Source organism: Gymnoscopelus microlampas (genome assembly GCF_963454915.1).
Source record: "Gymnoscopelus microlampas genome assembly, chromosome: 10".
Lineage (NCBI taxonomy): Eukaryota > Metazoa > Chordata > Actinopteri > Myctophiformes > Myctophidae > Gymnoscopelus > Gymnoscopelus microlampas.
In genome coordinates, this window is record NC_139947.1 from 43,201,933 (window position 1) to 43,227,490 (window position 25,558).

Below are 25,558 nucleotides of genomic sequence, written 5' to 3' on the forward strand. Positions count from 1 at the left end.
AAGGATGCAAGGATAATGGCAAAAGTATGTGCGTGTGTGTGTGTGTGTGTGTGTGGGGGGGGGGGGGGGGTGCGTGCGTGCGTGCATGCGTGTGTCAATTAATGTGATGGTGTACTGACATTTGTGCAACAAATGCATATTAACTTATTTGCGCTCATAACCAGACACATAAGCTCTTTCCATAAGCTAGAGACTTATTCAGTCAGCTTTACTGTAATATTTATGAAGTCCGTCTCCCAGTAATACTTGGCTCCAGTTCTGCAGACCTTATACAACCACCACTGACACAGTGGGAGGGGGAGGGGATCCTATTCTGGGTTTCTAATTGACTCTCTGTTTCTCTCTCTCTCTCTCCTTCTCTCTCTCTCTCTCCCTCTGTGTCCCTTGTAATCACCATCTGCTTGTCCATATTGTGTGATCCTGCTTATTTGGTACCTGCGGCTCTCTCCCGGCAGACGTGACGTTTGGCGTCCTCCTCTGTGTGTTTGTGGTTTGCGGCCTGGCCCTGCTGGGCCTTGTTGCCTTCGCCTCCTGGAAGCTGTGCTGGGTGCCTTGGCGGAATAAGGCGTCCTTCTCCAGCTCGGCAGCTCCTCTCGCCCCAGCCTGCAGCCCGGATCACGGCCCCCTACGACCACCCCCCTTCCTCCTCCCGCCCAGTCCCCAGCAGCCGCCGGTCGCCATGGCAACGGAGAAGGTGAAGGAACGCATGGACTCCATGGGTTTCTTGGAGGCGGCGGTGAAGATAAGCCACACGTCGCCTGACATCCCCACAGATGTGCAGCTCTCCATGAAGGAGCATTTCCTGCGTCGCACGCAGCGCATGCAGAGACAGACTACGGAGCCTGCCTCCTCCACGAGGTCAGTCCCCAACCCCCCCCCCCCCCGCTCACTCTCACCCCGGGCACTTATCACTTCTTTGGCTGGAAAGTGCAATCACATATATGCACGACTTGCTTAGACACAGTGCGGGCAGATGTATTTGCCCATGCATGATATACAGTATATATATACACACACACACACACACAGTATATACCGTATATGTATATACACACACGCACACATGCACATACACTTCCTTACATATATATATTATATAATAATATATTGAAATTGTATGTGGTGGCAATTTCCGAAATCTTGGAATATACAGTATATGTCAAAAACATTTCTTAAAGCAATGATTGTATGCTTCCAAAATAATAATAATAAAGTGTTTTTGAAAATTGCAGCTGCACTCAATCTATTCACACAGTCTTTCTCTTTCCATGTCTTATAATATTCCCTGACCCAACCCCCACCCCTACACAGGCACAGTTCATTCAAAAGGCACCTGCCCAGGCAGATGCAGGTGAGCAGCCTTGACCTGGGAAATGATTACGAGGTTGAAAGAGACGAAAAGCCCACCAGCATCGGGCGCATCCAGCCAGAGCTGTACACACAGAAGAACCTGGAGACGGAGGCTTCATCCAAGAACAGCGGCATAAACTGTGGGAAGATTAACTTTTCCCTCAAGTATGACTACGAGAACGAGTGCCTCCTGGTGAACATACTCAAGGCCTTTGATCTGCCGGCTAAGGACTTGTGCGGCAGCTCTGATCCTTACGTTAAGGTCTACCTGCTGCCAGACCGCAAGAAGTTCCAGACGCGCGTCCACCGAAAGACGCTCAACCCCACATTCAACGAGAGCTTCCAGTTCCCCGTGCCTTATGACGAGCTGGCTGTCAGGAAGCTCCATATGAGTGTCTTTGACTTTGACAGGTTTTCACGGCATGATATGATCGGAGAAGTGGTGTTGGATAACTTGTTTGAGACATCTGACCTGTCCAGAGAGACAATCATCTGGAGGGACATTGACTACGCCACCAGTGTAAGAATCCTGGCTTCTACTAATGTTAGATTTTAAAAAATGGCTGATTTGGAGGTTACTGTACATTTTATATGATATCACAGGCGGTATGACGGGGTGCATAGATATGTCAAATAACATTATTTAATGTTTTATTATTGTCAAACTGATATATATATATATCATTTTTAATATAGTGTGAATCTAATTACTGTCCAGCACAGCATAAAGGACCAAATACCTAGTCAGTTTTCACATCGTAGCCTAACCTTATTTCCATCGTTATAATGTGTATGGGCACCAGTTGCAGTCAGAGCTCATGTTAAACACCTCAAGCCAGAGTCAGACTGCCTACAGTACTAATGGCTTCTTCTAAAAGTTATTCTTCTCAGTCTTTTTTGATGATATCCAGGAGCCAACTTGGTGAACTAAATAATCCTCCTGGGCTTGGGGCAGCAGTGTACTGTAGGCACTTTTATCACTTCAACGTCTTCATCAAACACTTAAATCTGAATTTCCCCCCTCTGGCTGCTGAACTTCACTTCTCTTGGAGGGTTGTTCAGTAAGCTCTTACCTTTATTGCCCAGGAGACAGAAAGGCAGTTAACTTATTCTTTAACACAAATAGGGCCCACAGTCTTTATTGGTTTAAGATTTTATGCCAAAACTAATGTCTAGCTCGCTTGACATTGAAAAATAACAATAAAAAAAACAGGCTCCAAAAATGTTGTTTGGTGTGCAAACAAAACAACCAAATAAAAACAGAAGATAAAAAGGGGCGCTCCACAAAGCGCATATCTCCGTCAGGCTTGGTTGCCTAACCAGGGATGTGTAAAGCCCCCTGCACACTAAACTTTGTTGTCCAGACTACTACGGACTGTAAGTCGAATGAAGTCAGGAGATCAGTCAATTGAAAGGTATCAAAAACTGTCTCCGCACCGCATCGACAGTGGCTATAGTATAATGTTATGTTTGTAAAATCCGGATGTTACGTTTGTGGTGCGCGTAAGCTAATTGTAATATAAGATAGGCCCATCCCACAAACTTTGGAAGCCAATCGGAATGGAATTTGTGTATCACATGACTCCAGAGATAATAGTGTATTGATTTGTGTGAGCTTTGGACACACACACACACACACACACACACACACACACACACACACACACACACACACACACACACACACACACACACACACACACACACACACACACACACACACTGGGACGAAAACATAATCTCTGCCTCCAAGCGTTCCGGTACGGCGGAGATAAAAACTTTTTGTACCAGATAAAATTGCTTGAAAGATATTGTCGTAATGAATGAATGTGCGAAAAAGAACATGAAAGTCTACATCATTTCTCTCTAGACTCCAGCCGCTTCCCCCTGTTAATAGGTCAAGGAGTAATATCCATCAATAACACTGACCCAGAGACATTAGTACGATAAAGAGTCTAGAGGGGAGGAAGCAAATGATTGGTGTCTGCACCGTCGCGGACATGTTCGATCTGGGAAACTATTTTGGGAAGCTTTTTTCATGCTGCTGTATGGCAAGAGATTTCTCATAAACCTCAGACACCATATTAGCTTGATAATCATGCATCTAATCCAGTGGTTCTCAAACTTTTTCATGTCAAGGACCCCCCTGTATTTGGCCGCGGACCCCCGTCTCAAATATTTTGTATCAGGGACGGGGGAAGCAAATATTTGAGTTGAAAATGTTCGCTAAAAAAATATATATATTCAAAGGTTTGCACACATTTTTTAAGATTTTTCAAAAATAGCAGATCTACAAGCTCATAGCGCGGCAATCGTGCCGCGCTATGAGCTTGTATATCTGCTATTTTTGAATAGCCAAAGTATAAAAGGTTAAAATGATTGTGACGCTATATAACACATTTTGCTGGGGACCCCCTGGTACCCCCCCACGGACCCCTGGGTCCGTGGGGGGGCTAATCTACATACTGTACGTACAGTGACTGTTTATATTGACATGTGGAATTGACCACGCAAGATGTCAATGTCAAAGGATAGTGGTTAATGGTCCTGCAAAGAGAATGTCAAGCCTTGTTAAGTAAATGACTTGACTTCAGATCAGATGATCTTTGATTTAAATTAATTATGAAGTTAAGAATAGATCAGCCTGGCTCCAAGACAGTATGCTATTCTTTCTTTAAAAAGGGCAAAGCAGGTCTACTTTCCGTGGACTTTGAATAAATATTTGGACATTTACTGTGCCCCCACATTATGATAGGTTTCAGTTGCAGCTGCAGCCTACTCAGCATACTGTATATAGGTTCTGGCATATCAAGGTACTTATTATTAATTACCATTCGTTTGTAAGGTACCAGAAATGCAGTTGTTTGTGACAGGCCAGCGGCATACTGTATATAGGTTCTGGCATATCAAGGTACTTATTATTAATTACCATTCGTTTGTAAGGTACCACAAATACAGTTGTTTGTGACAGGCCAGCGGTAGTTAAATGAATGGACTCACACAATAAATACCACAAAACAAATACTCACAAAATATCATACTACCCAAAAACATAAACATTACCTATTTAGACATGTTACATGATTGATGATTCATTTTTCTTTATTAAAGTGTCATGCTTCTTACAGGACACTTTTGCATTTCATTTGACATAGACAATGAACCGACATGACAATTCACAAACAATGATCAAACAAATAACCAACTAAAACATCCAAGCATGGCAGATTACATAATTATAATAACACAACCTAAAATACAACATTGGGCCTGAGATTGTCTTCTACTCCAGGCTCTAGAAACAAAATGTGCCATCTAAAATACTTCATAATTAAACAACCACTCCAACTTCTGGCCATCATCTTCCCAGAATAGCTCAGGTTTTTGTTTTTGCATTACATCAAATGAAGAAACCCTCAAATCATCATACAGTGTACAATAAAAACATGAAATGGAGTTACATGAACGTAATCACCACGATGCTGAGAAAGCATTTATGTAAGAATTTTTGAAAATAACATAAACTAAAACGTGCAACCAATAAAACAATGCTAGCACAGTGGAAAAAAGAGCTCTGTATTTAGCAGCTAGATACCATACCATTGCAATACCATTTCACATATCTGATCTACTCACTTAAAATCCATAGAGTTCCGCCCCATGCAGGGCTAAACACATCTAAAAGCAGTTCAGCATTGCAAACATACCATTTCTCCTGCGAAGCGAAACTCATTAAATTGCTGTGGTAATGGAAATGGCACAGTGAGCGGATGTTGTCAGGTTAAAATGATGACCCTGAGAATTCATACGTTTTATCAATCTCAAATCCCATTATCTTTATGTTTCTCATTACTTTTCTCTACACTATGTCAGGTAGGTAAGTAAAAAAGAAAACATCTCAGTATAGGAGACCTAATAAAGTGGTTCTTAGAGTGGGGTCTACGGGAACCCCCAGGGGTCCTTGAGGGGGTTCCAGGGTGTCCCAAGCTAAATGAGTTAACATACAGTAGCATAAAAATCAGTTAAACCCCTATTTTATGCTATTAAAAAATTGCCGATCTAGAAGCTCACAACGTGTCTCGTGTGTTGCATTGTGAGCTTGTATAGCTTATATATCTATACACATTTAAATAAATTGTGAAAATCAAATCTTCACTAAAGGGAGTCCCTGGAACAAAATATTTTCAGATGGGCGTCTGCACCAAATACACATTAATCCTTGACATGAAAATGTTTGAGAACCACTGCTCTACACGTCAGGTGGAATGTAAGAGGTTTGAGCCCCACAAGAGCTAGCCGCTCATTGACCGTCAACATTTAATTGGTCAATTGTAATCATCAAAATGATTTCTGTGTGTGTGTGTGTGTGTGTGTGTGTGTGTGTGTGTGTGTGTGTGTGTGTGTGTGTGTGTGTGTGTGTGTGTGTGTGTGTGTGTGTGTGTGTGTGTGTGTGTGTGTGTGTGTGTGTGTGTGTGTGTGTGTGTGTGTCCACAGGAGAGTGTAGACCTTGGTGAGATCATGTTCTCACTATGCTACCTACCCACCGCAGGGAGACTCACACTCACAGTCATCAAATGCAGGAACCTCAAGGCTATGGACATCACTGGATATTCAGGTTGTGTGTGTGTGTGTGTGTGTGTGTGTGTGTGTGTGTGTGTGTGTGTGTGTGTGTGTGTGTGTGTGTGTGTGTGTGTGTGTGTGTGTGTGTGTGTGTGTGTGTGTGTGTGTGTGTGTGTCTCTCTACGGATGATGATGATGATATACTGTTTGCAATAAGGGCTCAGAGAGAATATCCAATTCTAAATACAAATAATCCCTGTCAAAAAGAATAAGCAAACAGTGAAAAGCCCATACCATTCTATTTGTTTCTATTTGCAAACAGATGGTTGTAGGGGCTCTTTTGTATTGTAATAGACTGCAGGTCCATAACCCCCATCCCATTCCACGCCTCTCCAATACTGATATCACTTGTGTAATTTGAAGTATTTATTGTACATTGATTTAATGCAAGGAATCCAAGTGTAATTCAGAATGAATGCAGCACTTCCACTCTCAGATTGAATTTCACAACTTTGATCTCCTTCAGTTTGGTTGTTTTAGATGTCTACCATTAGGTCAATCTGTGTCATAAACCATGGCTATCAAATTGTGCCTTCCAGCAGATTGGGTTGCAAGGCAAGCACTCTTGTTGTTTATTGGATACAGGGCAGCTCACTAAATGCTGCCATAATGGATCATATGAGGCTGCCCCTGATGGAGCAAGATTGAAATAAGCATCCACCGGGAAGTTCTGTCAATGATCCCATTTAAGTTCACTATTAGTGGCCTCACGTCCCATTTGGAGGTGTTGACTCACCAACGTTCCTGCAAAGACTGATGCCAGGCCGTCCAGGGTTTGCTTTAATGCTTCAGTAGAATGTGTCCTCCATGGTGGGTGAGGATGCCCACTGCATCATTATGGGTGTCTTTGAGGTTGTTTTGATAGCTTATATACTATTAACCAGTTAAGCTAAGTAATGCATACTGTATAGTATTTGACAACACATTTGCTCAATGTCAGGGTTGTATCAGAGTGACTTGTGTGACTTTGCCAGGGGTCATCAATATGTCCGTACAGGGACAAATGTGTCTGTGGCAAGACTTGGCCTGGTGCGTAGCAAATTGTAGATTTAGTTTTTACACCATAATGTTCTTATTTTTATCATAAGACCCAATTACTGAATGTCAGTTCAGAATGTGTATGACACTGATTTATTATGACACTGTGTATGGCACATTAGGAGTCCACTAGGACAGTGGTTCTCTAACTTACATTTGTATATACACTCTCAAAGTTACAGACCTGTAATGGTCATTTAGGGATAACTCTAAATTAGGGAAAACAACTTATGTTTGTCTACTCATTTTGTATGTCCATGGCAAAAATAGAATTTTGACAAAAATGTCCACTACAAGCCAGCATGGCGATGACCCCTGGACTTTTCAAATGGTAAATTATCAAAGAGATCATCAGCCAGGTTTTTTTTCTCGGTTTCCTCTCTCTAAAATAGATCCCTATGTCAAAGTGTCGCTCATCTGTGACGGGAGACGTTTGAAAAAGAAGAAGACGACCATAAAAAAGAACACTCTGAATCCAACGTACAATGAAGCCATCATTTTTGACATCCCTCCAGACAGCATGGACCACGTCAGCCTGCACATCTCTGTCATGGACTACGACTTGTATGTAAAGCATTCATATACCTACAGTAGCCACTGTAGTGTCTCATTTATTTGAGCCTAACCTTCCATGTGAAAACCATTCATTTAGCTTAAAGGATCATTATTATTGCACCTTTTTTTCAACATCATCTCCATATACAGGTATATATGAGTATTCCAATTTTCTACTTGAATAAAAGTATCAATACTGCAATGTAGAATTGCTCTGTTACAAGTCCAGAATTCAAAATGTACTTGAGTAAAAGTACAAAAGTATAGGCATCAAAATACTTAAAGTACCAAAAGTAAAAGTACTCATTATGCTGAATGGTCATTGCAAACAAGATTTCAATGTATTTTCAAATTGATGAGAGAACAATGGCTTCAATTTCATCATGCCACCACTTTGCAGTTAGAGAAAGGCTGTAGTTTCCATTATCTTGGAATCCCCGCCACCGATGATGTCATTGGTAGGCAGGACTGTCCATACTTAGCCCACCAGTGAGACGCAGAGTGAGTAGAAGGAAATGAGTATTAGTGAGGACCAGTTATATGAAGAAAATGTTGAAAATACTGTAGGTAAAGTGTTCCTTTAAGGACCATTAATCCAACACACTAAATATGTTTGTACAGTGATTTTGTCAAAACGATTTTGCTGCATTTGAACACATTTTAAAGCATGGTTTGATGTGAAAAGTCTAGCCGAAAATAGTCCCTGGATAAAGGATTGATATATGCACGAAATTGAAACGTCCATGACTCATTAACTGCAAAATGATGTTCAGCCAACATTAACTTAGTCATTCAAGTATGTCGCTAACGTCTTAATGACTTTGGAACACATTAAAACACAGGAAAATGGTCCATGTTTATGTACAATATGGCTGAAGCTGACAGATAGACAGTATAGCCCTGTAACTTAGCGTTTGACAAAGAAAATCAAATTAACCATCAGCAACAAAGCAAAGTAGGCCTATGTCTTTAACCGAGAGGCAGTAGTTCATACAGAGAAAGTGTACCCTGCTGTCTCTTTGATAGAGTATGTATAATAAACCAGTAGCAGCAGGCAGGATACTGCAGTCCAAGTGACACAATGGGATCACAATCGTTAAAGGTCAGAAGTCATGGCGTGCTTTTTCTGTCACGTAAGAGAGGAAGGAAGGATGCGCTGAGGATTACACTGTAAAATCCTCAGTATTGATTTAACTCTGTGTGTACAAATGTAACCAAATGGACCTGTAAGGGTCCAGTTGTTTACATGTGTATATGTTACAGGGAAATTGGAGAACCAGGGAAACTGGAGAAGGAGCCTCGTTTTCCCCGCCCCCCAGGCAATTCTGTAGAACCAACACTAGAGGGCAATGCAAGCCACGAGGCTTCCTAACCACAGTGCACTAACATATATGGCCCCGACCACACACACACACACACTAATCCAGCCCCGTGCCTAAAAACGAGCGCTCCGTTTTCAATTTCCCTGGTTCTCCAATTTCCCTGTGACATATACACTCTCAGAGTTACCAATGGATATATTAACACTGTGCAGCCTTGCCAGCCCACCTCATTTGTTTGCTGTCCCCCTCCTTCAATGTTTCATCCAGTAGGATTAAACCTTACATGTGTTGATGATCCAGGGGTTAGGTTATGTGCAACAACAAACACTGCCCTTGGCACAGGCCAATTTAGAGAGAAAAGCCTGTGTTACTTTCATTTACACTTCAGACATTATTAAAGGCGCGCACTCTCAAAGGGATACTGTACAAGTCTTTTTTTTTTGTATTTCACAATGGCTTTGATGGCTCCATGTAAACAGTGAGATGAGTCACTTCTATCAAGCTCAGCTCAGCTGCAGTATCATTGTGCCTCCTGGAGAGCAGGGTAACAAAAAGAAATGCAGATCTATTTGTGTTGAAAACAACCTGCAATTATAAACAACAATCTGTGGATGTCATGTGTATTTTGTCCCTGTAGGGTAGGTCATAATGAGATCATTGGTGTGATTCGTGTTGGGTGCAGCGCTGAGGGACTCGGCAGGGACCACTGGAACGAAATGCTGGCATATCCACGGAAGCCAATTGCCCACTGGCACCACCTGCTGGAGTCTAAAAAATCTGAAAAAGAGGTGAGTTGTGGTTATACTTTGGCCTTTGGGGAAATGTAAAAAAAAAAGAAAGAAAGAGAAGCAAAGAACAAACAAAATAAATAAGTTATGTCACATTTTTTACATCTGGGATAAGTGTTTGATAGTACAGAAAACCAGGATGTGGTCAATCTTCTGTGTGTTCAACCGAAAGCTCTGCCTTGTGTTTGTGTGTGCTCCAGTGGAAAGCGAGGACGGCCAGCTTTGACAGCCAAGGCTCTTGCCCTTCCCCCAGGCCCCCTGCTAGCCCCTGAGCAGAACCACCTGTGACCCCACGGCCCAGGAAGGCTTCTATCTCCTCCGCTCGCCAATTCTCTTCCTGTCTGTCTGTATGAGAGGGGAAACACAATCCCCCATCTCTCTCCCCTTCCTGTTGTTTACTGTTCTGGACTGATCTGATTCTTGGGTTAAATGTTTACCTACAAGCTTCTCTAGCTGACCTGGAGAGAGATTGGCCTCCGAGCAGACCAGACATCCCGTCTACAGACACTTGACATCAAGCTTAACTTTTCCAGATTGAGGCAAATGGGACATGATCCCAGTGCGTTTAAGGGGGAGGGCGGGCTGAATCTACAGCTTTGTGTTACACAGACTCTTCAATGAGGCTTCAGTTGGAAATTGCTCTCCGAGGGCAGAGTATGTTTTCAAAGAGGGAAGATCAGGACACAGCCAGAATGCGGATGAGTTTGAGGAATATGTTTTTTTTTTTTATCCTTCAGCTTTCCTCTCACATAACATTTTTAAGATAGTGTTTGTCGTACTGTCATACTATCAAGTGTAAAGCTATTCCATCAAGCTTTATTGCTTTTAAGGGTAATGGAACTGATGAATGCAGCAATTTCATTCCAAATCCCCAGCTGAATACTGTATATCGCACCGCCACAGTGAAAGAAACAATTACTTGATCTCTGGCTTAATGAAGAGCAGAGGCTGCCTGGGACTGAGCCCAAAATATACTCATAGCAGCTTCAATGCATCTTTACAGACAGCTGAGAAAAGAAGTACGAAGCGTTTTGTATGGCGTTTATGGTACTGTAGATGAACAGGAGGGGGACAAAAGGTCATTCCTGCCAATTCCTGAGCAAACTGGCTGCACCTTAACTGATTTCATTTGAAGAAGAACAACTTCCATTGTGGAACTACTCCCAATTTCCCATGTGAGAAATCACTCCCACCTGGCAAAGGTCCAGATTTGAAACATGAGAGAGAAAAAAAGGCCTGCACAAACACATTGGATGGGTGCAGGGTCAAGAAATACCTAGAAGTTGAAATTGAAAGATCCGCACATCTCCTCGAGGACCTCCTCGAGGACCCTCGGGGTACTGAACTAGCACTCTTAACACACCCAAACAGTATCTCCTTCTCTGTTTGATGATTGTTATGAAGGGCATTTGCGCTTGCTTCATGGAAGTCAAAACTCATACAATTTTCCTTCAGTCAAAACAAAATAATTAGCACTTGTTTGTCTCTGCTAATTATCATTTTTGTGTACAGGGTTAGGTGTGTGTGTGTGTGTGTGTGTGTGTGTGTGTGTGTGTGTGTGTGTGTGTGTGTGTGTGTGTGTGTGTGTGTGTGTGTGTGTGTGTGTGTGTGTGTGTGTGTGTGTGTGTGTGTGTGTGTGTGTGTGTGTGTGTGTGTGTGTGTGTGTGTGTAATTTTATGTGCAGGTGTGTGTATGTTACTATTATGCATAGTTGAAAAGAAAGGCATTATATTGGTTCCATTTATTTATTTGATGCTAGTGATGACTGCAGAAAGCAGATGATAAATAAAAGTTGATGTGAATTCTGGCCCTACGAAGGCTTTGGTGAGTGGTGATGAGGTGAATCTGAACTCTATACTGTAAGAGAGTGTAAAAATGTAGGCCTACCAATAAGGGTCTACACACCACATACAGTAATAGCACGATTTTGCAACTGTTCTATAAAAAAGAAAGGGAGAGAATAGAATAAATAAATAAATCTAATGGATTCGTTGAAGGCTTTGGTCTTGGTTCTGAAGAAAGACTGCAGGATTTATATATTTCACAGTAAAATCATCAGTGTTAATTTATACATTGTTAAATTAACAATGAGGATTTTATTGTGGAACAGAAAGACTATTATCATTCACATTAAGTCCCGCAATTTAATACATGTTTCCTGGCTTGTTTGTGTGGGCTGTCTCTTCCACTTATATTTATATTGATGTACATTACATTTAGCTAGGTCAGTTGTGGGTAAGAAAGAGTGTGCAAAGTGTTATACTTTAAAATAATTTAAAACCCTTAATGGCGCTATGTGTGTCAAATACAAAGGTGCCAAATGTCACATGTGATTAGACAAAGAATTCTTCATTTCATACCAGCTTTTCAAAGTCTACCTTTCCAGTAGGGGTTGTATTGTAGATTTCATTTGAGATTTTCTAGTGTTTCATATTGTAAGCACAAATAGCAATTTTTGCAGTAGGGAATTTTCAGGCACAAAGCTAATGTGACACTTATAGCTGAGCAAAACAAAACAAGAAAAAAAAAAACATTGAATGATTATATTGTGAGTGGAGGGGTAGAGATAATTCATTTTGAATATGAGGAGAGGAGAATAGCATCCAACGTGAGTGATATGAACAACAGTCCATTGAAGCTTTAAACCCTAATCTGATACTAGAGAGAGCTGTTTTTGGCGATGGCCAAAAAACAATGGTTCATTGAAAGACATGAAATACTGTAGTATCCCCCAGAGTATATTCTGGAATACTAATACTGTAGCTCTGAACTCTGAACTCAACTGCAGAGCAGACAAAGAAGGTACCATAAATCACAATCTGGGAGAAAGATGAATATGGCAGAGCATCAAGTAAGCAGATGCGGTAAGCAGACCCAGCAAGCTCTGTTTTAGCAATTTCCATCTTCCTTAAGTGTACCCAGAGTGAGCTGCTTACCTCAGCGTGTCTGAGAGGCAGAGACGACAAGACCAAGAGGCCAGCTGTTGATACAGACAAGCCATAGGTATAGGAGTGATGTTTCTCTACAGTAACTTGCCACTTGTTAGCTCTAGAATGAGGTGACACAATGTGGTTCTTGGTTGACTGAACCCTTCATACTGTACCATTAATGCCCCTCTCCACAGATGTGATTTTGAGGGGATTTTCTCACATTCACGCTGTCGGTTTAGTCCTGAAACTCCCTTTCATTCTAATTATTAGGAGATTTATATTGTCTGATTTGAGTGTAATATCTGAAACTAGTAGCTCTTCTAAAATGTGCTTTATGATGGCCATATGTTTTTTTCCTGACATTGTGGTGTGTTTTCCATTATAGATCATACCTGTTACATCAATTGCCTCAGTTTATGGACTGTTTTAAGACCTCCTAGCTTTGGCTAATATTGTGTTGTTCCTTGATATTTGATCTTGTATCCCTTCCAACTGTCATGGGTATCACTGACTTTCCAATTTTGTATTGAAAAATTTGTATTTGTAATATAAATGTTTGAGGAAAAAATGTTCTGGTAAGTTGATAGTTAAGACAAGGTCTTTCTTGAGTTCCTTTAAGATCCTGGATCATTGTAAAACACATTAATGACGGACAATAATGTAATAAACTAAACTCAAATATATTTTGTTTCACATTGCCAGTCTTTTTTGTAATGATGAAAATGATCAGTGATCAATGTGATTTATTATTCAATGTAAAATGTATTAACATTGATCCTTCTTTTCTGCTTTGAAGCAAGCCCCGGTTGTTTTCAACATGACAACTATAGCCAGTGGGCCTAGCTGCTGGGGACGAAATGAGATTTGGAGTCCATTTTAAATAGGCAAATCAACTGATCACACAATATTGCAATGCAGCTTAACCACTTAAGACCTATATTAAGTCCTGTACTTAGTCATACGATAAATAGAGAAAATAGCCTATCACAATACATCATGATGCAGTGCAAGTTGGTTGATCAGCTACAATTTTGTCCATTTTCGCCTACTAGAGGTTCGGGCCGCTGCTACGCGGCCCTCACACCTACGTTATGCCGATCCGACCGATATTTCTGAGTCATAGTGTCGGCACTGTCGGGGGCTTTGTCAGAGTACCCATTAGGGTGCATCAAAATATACATTTGTAACCTGCTGATCTGTCGGGATGAAAAAAGTGTTCCAATTCATGTTGTTAAAAACATACAGTATGTGACATATTTTTGCAATATGTGGTGATTTAGAGGTGCAACGGCCAACAGCTTTTATAGCAAAAGGGGATAACCATCATACATATGCATGTTTTACCTAAATACAATACCTTTGTGTATTGTATTTCCATATACTTTTATCTAATTTACCATTGACCGTTGTAAATAACAGACGGACATACGTACAGAGATTCCGTGCATTTATTGCAAAATCCGGAGTGTCATTTTATTTTAAGTCTGAAAGTATAAAAATGTACACTTAGGGGTCCCATTTTAAAGTCTCAAAGTTAGAACACTGAATTTTACACTGTAGGCTTTCGAATACTTGGCATAAACATTCATTATCTACTCTGTATGAATTGAACATTTGACAGGTAAACACAGCTGACGCTAGTATAGGTACCTGTAATGACATTAATTGCTGATGTGTTACTGTGTTCCAGCATGGACAGCTCCTGCATACTGTCACTTCATGCTGGCACACAGAAACACCTCAAAGAAACGAACCAACAATTAACATTATTTTCCCCAGCTGCGTTTGCCTGTCAAAATGTCTGCTGTGAAAAGTGATCCATTTATACTTCTTTGCACGACTGAGTTGTGTGCCGAAAATAGTCAATCTACAAGCTCACAAGCTTGTGGATCTGCAATTTTCGAGTATAAATTAAGCATCAGAAGGAAAAATGGCCTTGACCGTTGAACATCCATCACTCTCCATAGGCAGGGGTCATCACCATGCTGGCTTGTGGTGGACATTTTTGACAAAATTCTATTTTTGCCATTGACATACAATATAGATAAACACATAAAGAGCTAGCCCTAAATGACCAATACAGGTCTGTAACTCTGAGTGTGTACAAATGAAACCAAATGGACCCGTACTCAGAGTTATGGGGGTCCTTGAAAATAATCCACTGCACCAGTGGACTCATTAGCTAATGTGCCATACTATACAGTGTCATACATATTCTGAAGAAAACCTGGAGACTGACATTCAGTAATTGGGTGTTATGATCAAAATAAGAACATTATAATGGTGTGTAAAAACAAAATCAAACATTTGGCACAGACAAGGCCAAGTCTTGCCACGGACACATGTGTCCGTGTACGGACATATTGATGACCCCTGTCAATAGGTCAAACAAGGAGTTTCCTTTTCATGGTTAGTCTGTATAGGATCTGGTAGCCATCGTCCCAGCCATAGAGCTGTTTCTCATCAGGGTTGTACTTCAGGCTTGCATGGGCTCCGTACCTCCTGGGGAAATAGAGGAGCGGAGCCTCCTCGCTGACCATCACGTCATTGACGTCAAACACACACTCAACGCGGGAGCGGCTGGCCAGGCGGGTGTTATACACCACGTACACGGTGCCGCAGGCGATGAAGGCCGCCTCCGCATTCTCTCGTGGGCAACGGGTGTCCCACATTTCTTCTATATCGAGAGTGGCGGGGTCCATCTTAGCGAGGTGGATGTTGGGTTCATCCTCACCGCTGGCGTACAAAAGCCAGAGGCCCTCGTCATCGGCTGCCAGGTCTGCGGTGGTCTCTGGGTTGAGGCTGTAAACAGGAGCGCTGCTGTCCACGGGGAGAATGGCGCTGTCTGTCACCATACTGCTCCGAAGGTCATATTTGACCACCTGGATCTCAGTGTCGGCCTCTTGCTGTATGTAGTACAGATAGTTGTTGTAAACAGCACTACCAGGGCCGCTCCATAGTGAGGGCAGCCTGATCTGTCTGCTGTGGTTGACCCCCAGAGAGCTGGAGAAGTCCAGCACGGAGCTGAATTGGTATAAACTGTCTGCCGCGGTGCCATTGAAGACGTACACCTTGGAGGACCTGGGGTCTCTGATCCACAGTCCCTTGGGGCTGCCCACTCGCTTCAGGATCTTCACTGATCTGATGCTGGAGACGATGTCCTCGCAGTCTGAAAGAGAAAACAGGACACAGGCCACATGACACATGATGATGTTACCGCCTCAGTGTGTTTATAAGCAGACGGGATAAACATGCAAGTAAACACAGAAGTACGGTGTTGGGGGAATGATCTTTCGTTCACCTTGCCATCTTGGTGTTATATGTATTAGCATGCGTGCGCTGCTGCCCACCTGGGTCATGTTTTTTAATATAACATCTTAATATGCAGAACAGATCGTGTAGCCTCTAGGCAGTCCATTCCTGGCAGCTTAAATGAAAACATGCTATTTAAACCAGTCTATGGCAAATTGAATCACGTTGCTGAAAAGTAGGAGCACTGCACAGCATATTATAGAATATATCGATGATAGCATCTTAATAACTAATTTGAAGAAGAGCAATAGGCCTAAAGTTCCTCTAGATTACTGCAATGCAGTAGAGTGGATTGCATGTCAGTTCAAATGACTGACAATATAAATACTGTAAACACAGCACACTCCCTTGAACATGAGCTCTGAGACTAAAACCACTGACCTCAGGCCAGTTCCCTGTTCTGCTTTGCAGGAATAAGACATTGACTTTGAGAGGAGATTCTAGGCATATGTACCGTACGTACTATGAACTAATGGTAAAGCGTTTTGCTCTGTATCAACGGAGATAGATTGCAAAGATGACTATATGCAAAAGAGTCATTATGTATTTTGATTTCAGTTGGGGGTGATGCTTTTTCAAAAGCGTTAACTTAAACCGTATGTACTTCAAATTGACCAGTCAATTCTCAATAGGGGGTGCCACAATTTGCACCGTATACCCTTTCCTAGTTCAAACTTATTTGTAGCAACCTGCCTGGCCTGGGGACCGCAAGGCTATGAAACTAAAGACAATTGTTTGCTCAAACTGCACAAACAGGATAGCAGAGCACTAATATAAATCAAACCTTGGTCTCCTGGAAAACATTGGCCATGGACTCGGAACACGTCTCCACAAAACAGCTTGTAAAAACACTGTGATTGGTCCCATTTTTCCAGAGAATTGCTTCTCTGGGACAGCACGACACTGCAATGGGATGGCACAGATCTCAGTGAAACAGTAAATATAGTAACATGCTCTGTGACTCAGTGCCAGCACTCTGCAGGGGTGGACTGGGAACAAAAATCAGCCTGTGAATTTACATGACAACGCCCCCCCATATCTGTCCAAATTCACATAAAGTAGAACATGCAGCCAAAGCACATCAACCAGTAGATCAGTCAGTCTATGACAGAGATACAAACTAATGGGACCAGTATGATAGGACCAATCCTCTACATCTTTGCACTCCATACAATAGTGTACTGCACAGATTTATGAAATAATGTTATATACTGTATAACAACACTAAAGATTAAAAAAAAACGTGTTGTCCAACAGACCATATCAAATGGAGAAAAATATGGTAAAATCCTCATCCAAAGTTGTAGTGCAAAGGAATTAATTATGTGGGCTATATGTGACTAAACAAGGTAGTAGTGTCAATCCCGCTGCGTTAAACGGGTGATAAGTTGGGATGGATTTGACAATGCGTCAGATGTTTGGAGGAGCAATGGGACGCCCCGTCGCATTGCACGTCGATGAGGACGTGATGATTTATGATTCTCTGCCTGTCGGTATGCAACTCAACCAGCGCTGAGTCGGCAGAAGCACATTTCGCACCGGTCAGCACGGCCACTCGCCAACCTGACAGGCGACCCCTGTCGACCTGCATTATCAGACCCAGGTGCCTCACAGGGTTCAAGTCCACTTCTGATGCCGCGTCAGATGGGTGGCACAGAACAGATGAGAGTAATAATGTGTAGGACTAAACCGCACAATGCAATAACTCACACTGTGCTGTTTGTGCAAAAATGATTGGAAAACTAAAAAAGTTAATAATGAGATCAAAAGAAGATGATGGAGCTGGGGCCATTTCATTAGTAGCTACATGTGTTTTGTATTGTCCATTATTATTGTGCTTTGACTTGGTTTGATTACCTGTGATACATCATTGGTTAATCATTAATTAGCTAAGCAGTTTCATCTTTGTGTGTGGACCTTATGTTCCAGTGTTGAAGCTGTGTGAAACAGAGAGATAGCACATCGGTTTTTGATCATGCACACATAGGCTACTGTAGGCCTATTTATGTTTGTGTGTTATTTTAAGTTTAATAAATCGACACAACACATCCTTGCGTCAACTGTATGCTCTGTACCACAGTTTTTTTAGTGGGTTTTACGGAAAAAGTAAGAAACCACATTTACAAGTAGGCCTAGTGTGTCATTTCTAGATCATTGGGATTCACATTTTAGGGGGTTTGTACTGGAATCCTGTTGGCCCCCTTGAACGTCGGAAAAACCAAGGAGATGGTCGTGGACTTCTGTTCACAGCAGCAGATAGTCCATGAGCCAGACAAGATTTCAGTATCGAAAGAGTGGGCAAAACCATACCTATATCAAATTGTTCATAGGGTCAATACGAGTAAATAAATATATGATAACCTCTCCACAGGAGTAGCTTTTTCATGGTTATCACACATTTTGTTATTTTCCCCATACGTACATGACAGATGAAAAAACATACACACAATTTAAAAAAGAGTTATCATAATGAAACTTCCTGAGTTGATTACTTACATGAAGACAATGATTTATCGTATTACAAGTTTTCTGAAATTGTATATTTAAATATGCAAATTAGGCATTTAGTCCATGAGCCAGAGCCCCAAAATTGAGCCAGATATTGAATATTCCCTCATTAAAAACCTTTGACTCCAACATCTTAACAAAATGAAATAAGTATGTTGACTCTGGCTTTGTCCAATGTTCCAATGTTGATTCAGGAAAGGTATGCAAATTTGTGCATATTTTCCTAATGCCTAATTTGCATATTTAAATATACGATTTCAGAAAACTTGTAATACGATAAATCATTGTCTTCATGTAAGTAATCAACTCAGGAAGTTTCATTATGATAACTCTTTTTTAAATTTTGTAATTTTTTCACCTGTCATGTACGTATGGGGAAAATGTGTGATAACCATGAAAAAGCTACTCCTGTGGAAAGGTTATCATATATTTATTTACTCGTATTGACCCTATGAACAACTTAATATAGGTTTGGTTTTGCCCACTCTTTCGATAATCATTGCTCAATTTTGGGGCTCTGGCTCATGGACTAAGAGGTCCTATACCCACTCATCAGTGGAGACTGGAGAGGGTGAGCACACTGAGCAGCTTCAAGTACCTTGGGACATGGAACATGCACACAGACTGTGGCAAGAAGAAGGCTAGGCAACACCTGTATCACCTCAGGCAGCTGATAAAACAACGTCTCATATAAAATCCTTCTATTCTACCACCCAGAGCATATGCTGAAAACGTAGAAACATCACCCCAGGCCCAGCAATGGACTATTTGTACTGATGATGAGGACAGGTATTGGCGCCTGTGGTGTGAAAGCTCAAGGCTCAAGACTTGGCAAAAGTTTTTTTTTCCCCCTGAGGCTATCTGCATTCTCCTAGCTGGCGAAAACTTCTGGGAACTCAGATTAGCGATCTCCATGCTGCTGTCTTCAATGACATTGACGTCTAGTCTGTTGTGTCAAATGAGAGATATGGGGGCGGGGCTAGGCTAGCAGGTGTGTTAGCCAAAACTTAGCTCTCCATAGCATTAGAAGGAGTTCTCCTTTTAGAACTCCTTCTAACGCTATGGACCAGAGCTAGCCAAGACTGTATTATTATGCCCATCTTGATCCAAGGCTAGCAGGTGTGTGTGAGGGGTCAGAGGTGGGTTAAATGCATGATCTAATTTGAACATTTCTGCTGGTCTAATGAAAAGATCAGAGCCACCAGGGCACAGTTCAGACTCAGAGGAAGAAAAAGGATGAAGAAGAATGGATTGGAGACAAAAGAGGTATGTTTTATGGACATTTTAAAAAGCAGCTGTCTGCTGGTTTTAGCTAATTTAAATGTAGCACGCTAAGCTACTGTCGCTAATCTAAACGTGCTAGTAATGTGAGTAATAGCACATAGAGGCTGTAGCCATGGTTCACATGACGCTTGTATGACAGTCATGTTTCAGGGCTAATAGAAGCTGTAGTGTACACACTCATGATGTGTAGTACACAGCATCAACCAATGTCTTCCTACTATAATGTGGAAATGTTTTTTTTTTAAATTATATCCTTATTTATTTCATACAGTAACTGCACAGAATACGTTCAGTTTCTTTAATGTTTACCTTTTTGCACATCTGCTCTTTGCCTCTAATAGCAATAGTAAAGTATCATTTCCATAGCGTTATAATATATCGAGTTATTTCCCATTAAAGTGTTATTCCCCCCTTTCATATGTTGGCATATTCTGGGGACAATCATTAGGCCTATATGTTTTTCAGAGGTCTTTAATATTGTTTTTAAACTGTGCTCTACCACTAGCACTGCTCAATTTGGAGTCCTACCTGTGCAAAATAAATAAAAGAAAAATCATGATTTAATAGGACAAAATGATTCAAGTTTTTGGGTGGCCACGTGAAAATAAAACACTAAAGTGGTAATACATAATTTTATATATTTCCCTATTTATTTCATTAAATGTCATGAGAATCATCTCATACTATCAACTAAGCGAGACTCATGAGAAATACTTTACCCCACCGTAAAATTAAAAGCAACCTGTTCACCGGTGATACATCAAACGATAAAATGTCTATGAGATTTCATGCAGTCTCTTCTCCCTGATGGATTCGCAAAACAGCGACCACATGGAGACATATAATCGTAACTTGCCGTGATTGGGCTTAACAAGCCTGGTTAAGTTTGATTACGGAGGAGGGTCACACCACATCTGTTTCATTGAGGTATATACTGTAGGTCTGTGAACGAGAGATATGCAAGGCAAGTCGTCCCGCAGGGGACATTTATGCATCCCTCCAATTTTCAGCAAGCGATGCTTGGTCATACGACAAAGCATAATTGATCCGTTTCACTCATTGGTTTCACTGCTCACCAGAGACACTGGACTGCACCTCCTCCCACTCGACCTCATCCTCATCCTCCTCCTCGTCCGCCCTCCTTCCTTCCTCAGTCCAGGCCCCCTGCTCCAGCACCTTGTCCGCCTGGTTGGCGCAGGCCCTCGGCGAGGTGTTGGCCTCCAGGTAGTCCATCTCACGCTCCACACGATTGACCCGGACTGTAGCGCCTTCCAGGTCCAGGCGCAGGGAGCTGTGCCCTTTACCCACCCCGTCCATGATGTCGGCGGTCAGCTTCTTGAATTCCTGCAGCTCTGCATGGTACCGATGAAACTGCTCATTCCACAGCTCCATGCGGTCCTATATACAGAAAACACACACGATATCCAGACAGGACAGTTTTTTGCTTTACTTCACTGCTGCTCAACGTTGGCACTGTACCTCCGGGAGACCTTGAGGAGGTTCCAGGGGGTCCCCAGCTAAATGATTGATAGGAACCAAATGAACCCGTACGGCTCTGTAACTCTTGAGAGAAAGCTTATGGGTCCAGTTGCACTATTTTACAGTATAGATTGGGGTCCCAGAGATTAAAATAAATATTTTAAATGGCGGAAACTTGGGGTCCTTGAAATGGAAAAAGGTTTAGAAGCAAGGCTCTACTTCCCTGGCCCGTAAAACTGTCTCTTGAACTATGCCGTTATATAAATATTTTTGTATTTTATGCATCAGTTACCCACCATACTGGATGTATTTTAGCATGTTTTCTCTCAGATGCAGTTGCATCATGAGCACAAATTGAGATTTTCTCACATCATCTCATAATCTAAAACAGAAGCGCCATGTTTGTCAGCGCAGTGACTGACAGAGTGAAACTGACAGGTGAATTATTTAGGAAGCGAGCGGTGATAACTGATTTACCCTCCTCTGTTTCACTTTCATTTACTTCTTTCTTTGCTTTCTGTAGGTCTGATGTCGAATTGAAAACATCAAAGACGGTGGAAAACTTTTGATGGATTGTCCTGCTCTCATGCTGAAGTAATGCAGAAGTCAATTCAGCGTCATGGGAATGAGACTGGTGAGAGACACATGGGATGATGTGGGAAGGGTTCAGCTGTAAATAGAATATTCATTTCATTTGAATAAGATTTCTTATTTCTGGAGTACACCCAAGTGTACGGTACATCAAGAAGGGTTCAAAGCAAAATAATTATTCGGAATAGTAAGTATGTGTACATTGTGAATATGTAGCACGAGTGCTCTTTTTCAGCAAAGCCCTGAACAATCACACAGACACGCATGAAAAGATACATTTTGTAGAGTAAAATATGTTTCTAAATAGGTTTTCATAGAATTTTGTCCCCACAAATTTCTGCTTTCTTTCAAAAGTCTTTCTTTAGAAGCATATGCAAAGAGATCCTTTCAAATACCCAGTCAACAAATGCATGCATTCTCCATTCCATGAAATGGATGTCATGTCTCATAACGTTTCCACTTGAATACTGTCATAGAAAAATACAAACAAAAACTGGTAATTTGTTCCCTCCCTAAGGCACTCTTTTGTAATAGGTTTTCATTCAGCCCATGCATAAAAGCTTTTGATTTGTGCGACATTATTGTCAGTGCTGTGAAGGATCAGTGTTTCAATGTCATGGCATGCTGGTAACAACTGTAATGTTGGATGCCTGGTGGAAATACAGTGATATGAGAAGGGAATGCAGAAGAACAGCCTGCAAGCATCAGCTGATGTTCTCCCTCTTATTCTCCCAGAGGCCCTGGTGAATTTGATGAGATTGCTTTGGTCAAGACTTTAAATCCAGGAAAGGGAATAAACCTTGCAGGCAGGATGTACTAAAAGTTAAGTCTGTAGAGATTTCTTTTGCTCAGCTGCTCTGTGTCATTGTTCAAACATCATTACACTTAATCTCAGTACAATGGCGCTATTATTTATCAGATCCGTGACCGAGTTTTCAAGCATGGAAATGATTCCCTTCCATTCTCACAAATGATGCAAAATAAAGTAGATTCAATTGAATTGAAGTCATTCTAATTGCTGGCCGTCTTACCTCGATGGCCAGCATTCGGTTCTCCAGGTAATCCATTAGTCCTTGGTAGTAATTCTGTGCCTCAGTGAGAGCCCAGACCGAAGACATGAAGAGGACAATGAGCAGCCTCATGGTGGACAGAAATTATTGGACAGCTCCGCTGCTCTATCTGTCCAGCTCTGGTCCTCTCCGCAATGACTTGGTCTCCTTTACAGCTGTTACTCCAGCTTTGAGCGTTTGTGTACAGCACGGTGTGGCCAGAGTGCTGCTCTCTGAGTGTGTATACACAAAGAGGTGAGTGGGACAGAGGGAGTGAGAGGCCACTTCTGGTGTTCCTAATTCTTTTGGCTGCGCTCACTTTGCTGGAATGTTTTCACAAACTCCCAGGGAGGAGCCTTTGAGTGCCTCTCGCTGCTCTCTGTCCTCAATGAATAAATGTGCTCTTTAGTACTTGTGTGTGTGTGTGTGTGTGTGTGTGTGTGTGTGTGTGTGCTGTGCATCTATGTTTTACACACTATAATGTACTGTAAATGGGGAATAATGCAGACTGGACATGAATGGCTAAATTCTGTGTGTCTTTGTGAATGATGCTCATCCATGCAACATCACACTTGTTCTCTGTATTGATTTAGCACATGGCCATTCTTTATCGTTCAGTTGAAATGATGTGTGAGGGGGGTGACTGGTGGCTCAGCCAGTTAGTGCACAGACCACAGGCTCCTTGTGAGTCACGAGGACCCGAGTTTGGGTCTGACTCCCATCATGTTTTCGCATTGTCTCCCTTTCCCATCAAAAATACCTCGGTTATGTCTACACTATCTAATTTTTTAAAAATCTTTAAAAAATAGGAAACGTGATGTCATTTTTGCCTCATAAGGAAAACATTTTAGGCTGCCATATTTATGCGGCAGTAAACAACTGCTGATAATCTTTGGGGTCACTGGTGCCCACGCGCATGTCTGTCTTATTAGATGACAGCATATTGCTTCCCTCCTACACTGACAACAGAATCTCTTTCTACCGCTCTGGTTCAAGCAAGGTGGCATACACGACTCTACTGTGACTGCAGAGCCAATGCAGCTGTGTGTTAAATGAACACTCACTGTGATTACACCAACACCTCCATTTAGTCAGTTGATTTGTCAGTTGATTTGTCAGTTGATCTGTTAATGCACGGGTTAAAACCCATGCATTAACAGATCAAACTCACTATTTCTTAAAACCCATGCATTAACAGATCAAACTCACTATTTATTTGTATTTAATTGTATCACTGTACAATTGCACATACATGAAATGTGTCCTCTGCTTTACCCATCCTAGCTATTAGCAGCAGTGAGCACTACAAGGGCAGCACCCAGGGAGCTGTTGTGGGGTTAAGTGTCTTGCTCAGGGACACTTCAACTCATAGAACGGTGGATCTTCTGTTTCCCAGACTGCCTCTCTATACCCATTCAGCTTTGGCCGCCAGTTGATTGGACTTTGTAAAGCAATTTCAGTAACATACCTCAGGGAATAAGCAGACATATCAAGTGTATATAGTAGGACAGTTGTGTCACTCAGTAGGCCATGATGTTCCGAATGTGTGCCAGTTTTCATTTCAACCAAACACCCACACTCGGTGCTTTCATTAATTAGAGAGGGGCGGAATAGAGAATTATTGGACAGCAAATGACTGTGCATCATTGCCGCAGCGTAGAATAAATAAATCTGTGGTTACGTTTTGGCATAGCAAGGTCTCAGGGTTGATGAAAAGGGATTCAAATGGAGAACTGTGTTTAAACTGGAGTTACTCAGTTAAACTAGCTAACAATAGTGGTTACATGCATCTCTTTAGGCCACCCCACCAGAATACAGATTTTCAACCAAAAGTTTTTCACTTTAAAATCTGTTATTTTCGGTATGTGACAAGTACAAATTGGACTATAAATTTGCCCTAGCTGCTCCGTGTTTGTGTGCTGCCCACAATCACCTCAATCTAGACGTAAACCAAACCACAAATCCCCTCATCTATTTTTACATGCAGACACTGGAGAAGACAGAGGGAGTCGTCATGGTAACAAAGTGCCATGCGGCTGCGTGAAAGAATTGAAGTGTGTAGCTACCTGATGTGTGATCTAATCTAGAATGAACCGCCTGTCTGTGTCTGCCTGGCAAAAGCATTGACAGGCCAGTGTCTGTGCCTGTGTGTCTGCGTGGATATTTGCATGCAGATATGTAATTGTGTGTTTGCAATGCATCCACACACATGCATTACATGTGTGTGTGTTAGGATTAGGCACTTATAGGTGTTACAGTGTAGGTTTAGGGTTGGGGGGCAGGGTTTCGTTAGATTCAAGACTGAAGAGGTTTATTTGTCTGTCACTCACTCAAACAAGTATGTGCAGTGAAATGTTTGTGTGACATGCTCCGCAGACTGTGATATAATAAAATATGGTATAATACAAGTAAAAAAGTAAATGTAGGATTAGGTTGTGCCTAAATTAAGATTAGGTTAGGTTTAGGATCAGCATGTTAAGTAAAAATGACATTTCTAATGAGTGTGTGTGTGTGTGTGTGTGTGTGCGTGTGCGTGTGCGTGCATGCGAGCGAGCGCGCGCCAGGGATGGATTCAGAATCACAGAGGCCCCTGGGCAGTGGTGAAGTAAATAAGTACATGTACTCAAGTACTGTACTTGAGGTATTTTTTACTTAACTGGAGTATCCCCAGTTTTCAATATTTTACAAATATTGTACTTTTTACTCCACTATAATTATTTGAAAACTGTACT

At 41.8% G+C, this 25,558-nt stretch overlaps 2 protein-coding genes across 2 annotated transcripts in view; one reads left to right on the forward strand and one right to left on the reverse strand.

Annotated features, from left to right (window-relative positions):
* syt6a (synaptotagmin VIa) overlaps positions 1–10,198 on the forward strand; it is a 51,370-nt gene extending 41,172 nt beyond the window's left edge. Inside the window, exons 2-7 of the mRNA XM_084068309.1 lie at positions 456–858; positions 1,312–1,870; positions 5,845–5,965; positions 7,401–7,572; positions 9,523–9,673; positions 9,874–10,198. Coding sequence (XP_083924435.1) covers positions 456–858; positions 1,312–1,870; positions 5,845–5,965; positions 7,401–7,572; positions 9,523–9,673; positions 9,874–9,945 — 1,478 coding nt within the window. The 3' untranslated portion in view covers positions 9,946–10,198. The remainder of the gene's footprint in view (positions 1–455; positions 859–1,311; positions 1,871–5,844; positions 5,966–7,400; positions 7,573–9,522; positions 9,674–9,873) is intronic.
* A 3,921-nt stretch (positions 10,199–14,119) lies between these two features.
* On the reverse strand, positions 14,120–23,023 carry olfml3a (olfactomedin-like 3a). Its single transcript, XM_084069221.1, has 3 exons — positions 22,809–23,023; positions 20,784–21,105; positions 14,120–15,772 (listed from the first exon to the last, which is right to left on the reverse strand). Exons 1-3 carry the CDS (start codon positions 22,917–22,919, stop codon positions 14,988–14,990), a joined length of 1,218 nt encoding a protein of 405 aa, XP_083925347.1. The 5' UTR covers positions 22,920–23,023; the 3' UTR covers positions 14,120–14,987.
* Between the last annotated feature and the right edge of the window lie 2,535 nt (positions 23,024–25,558).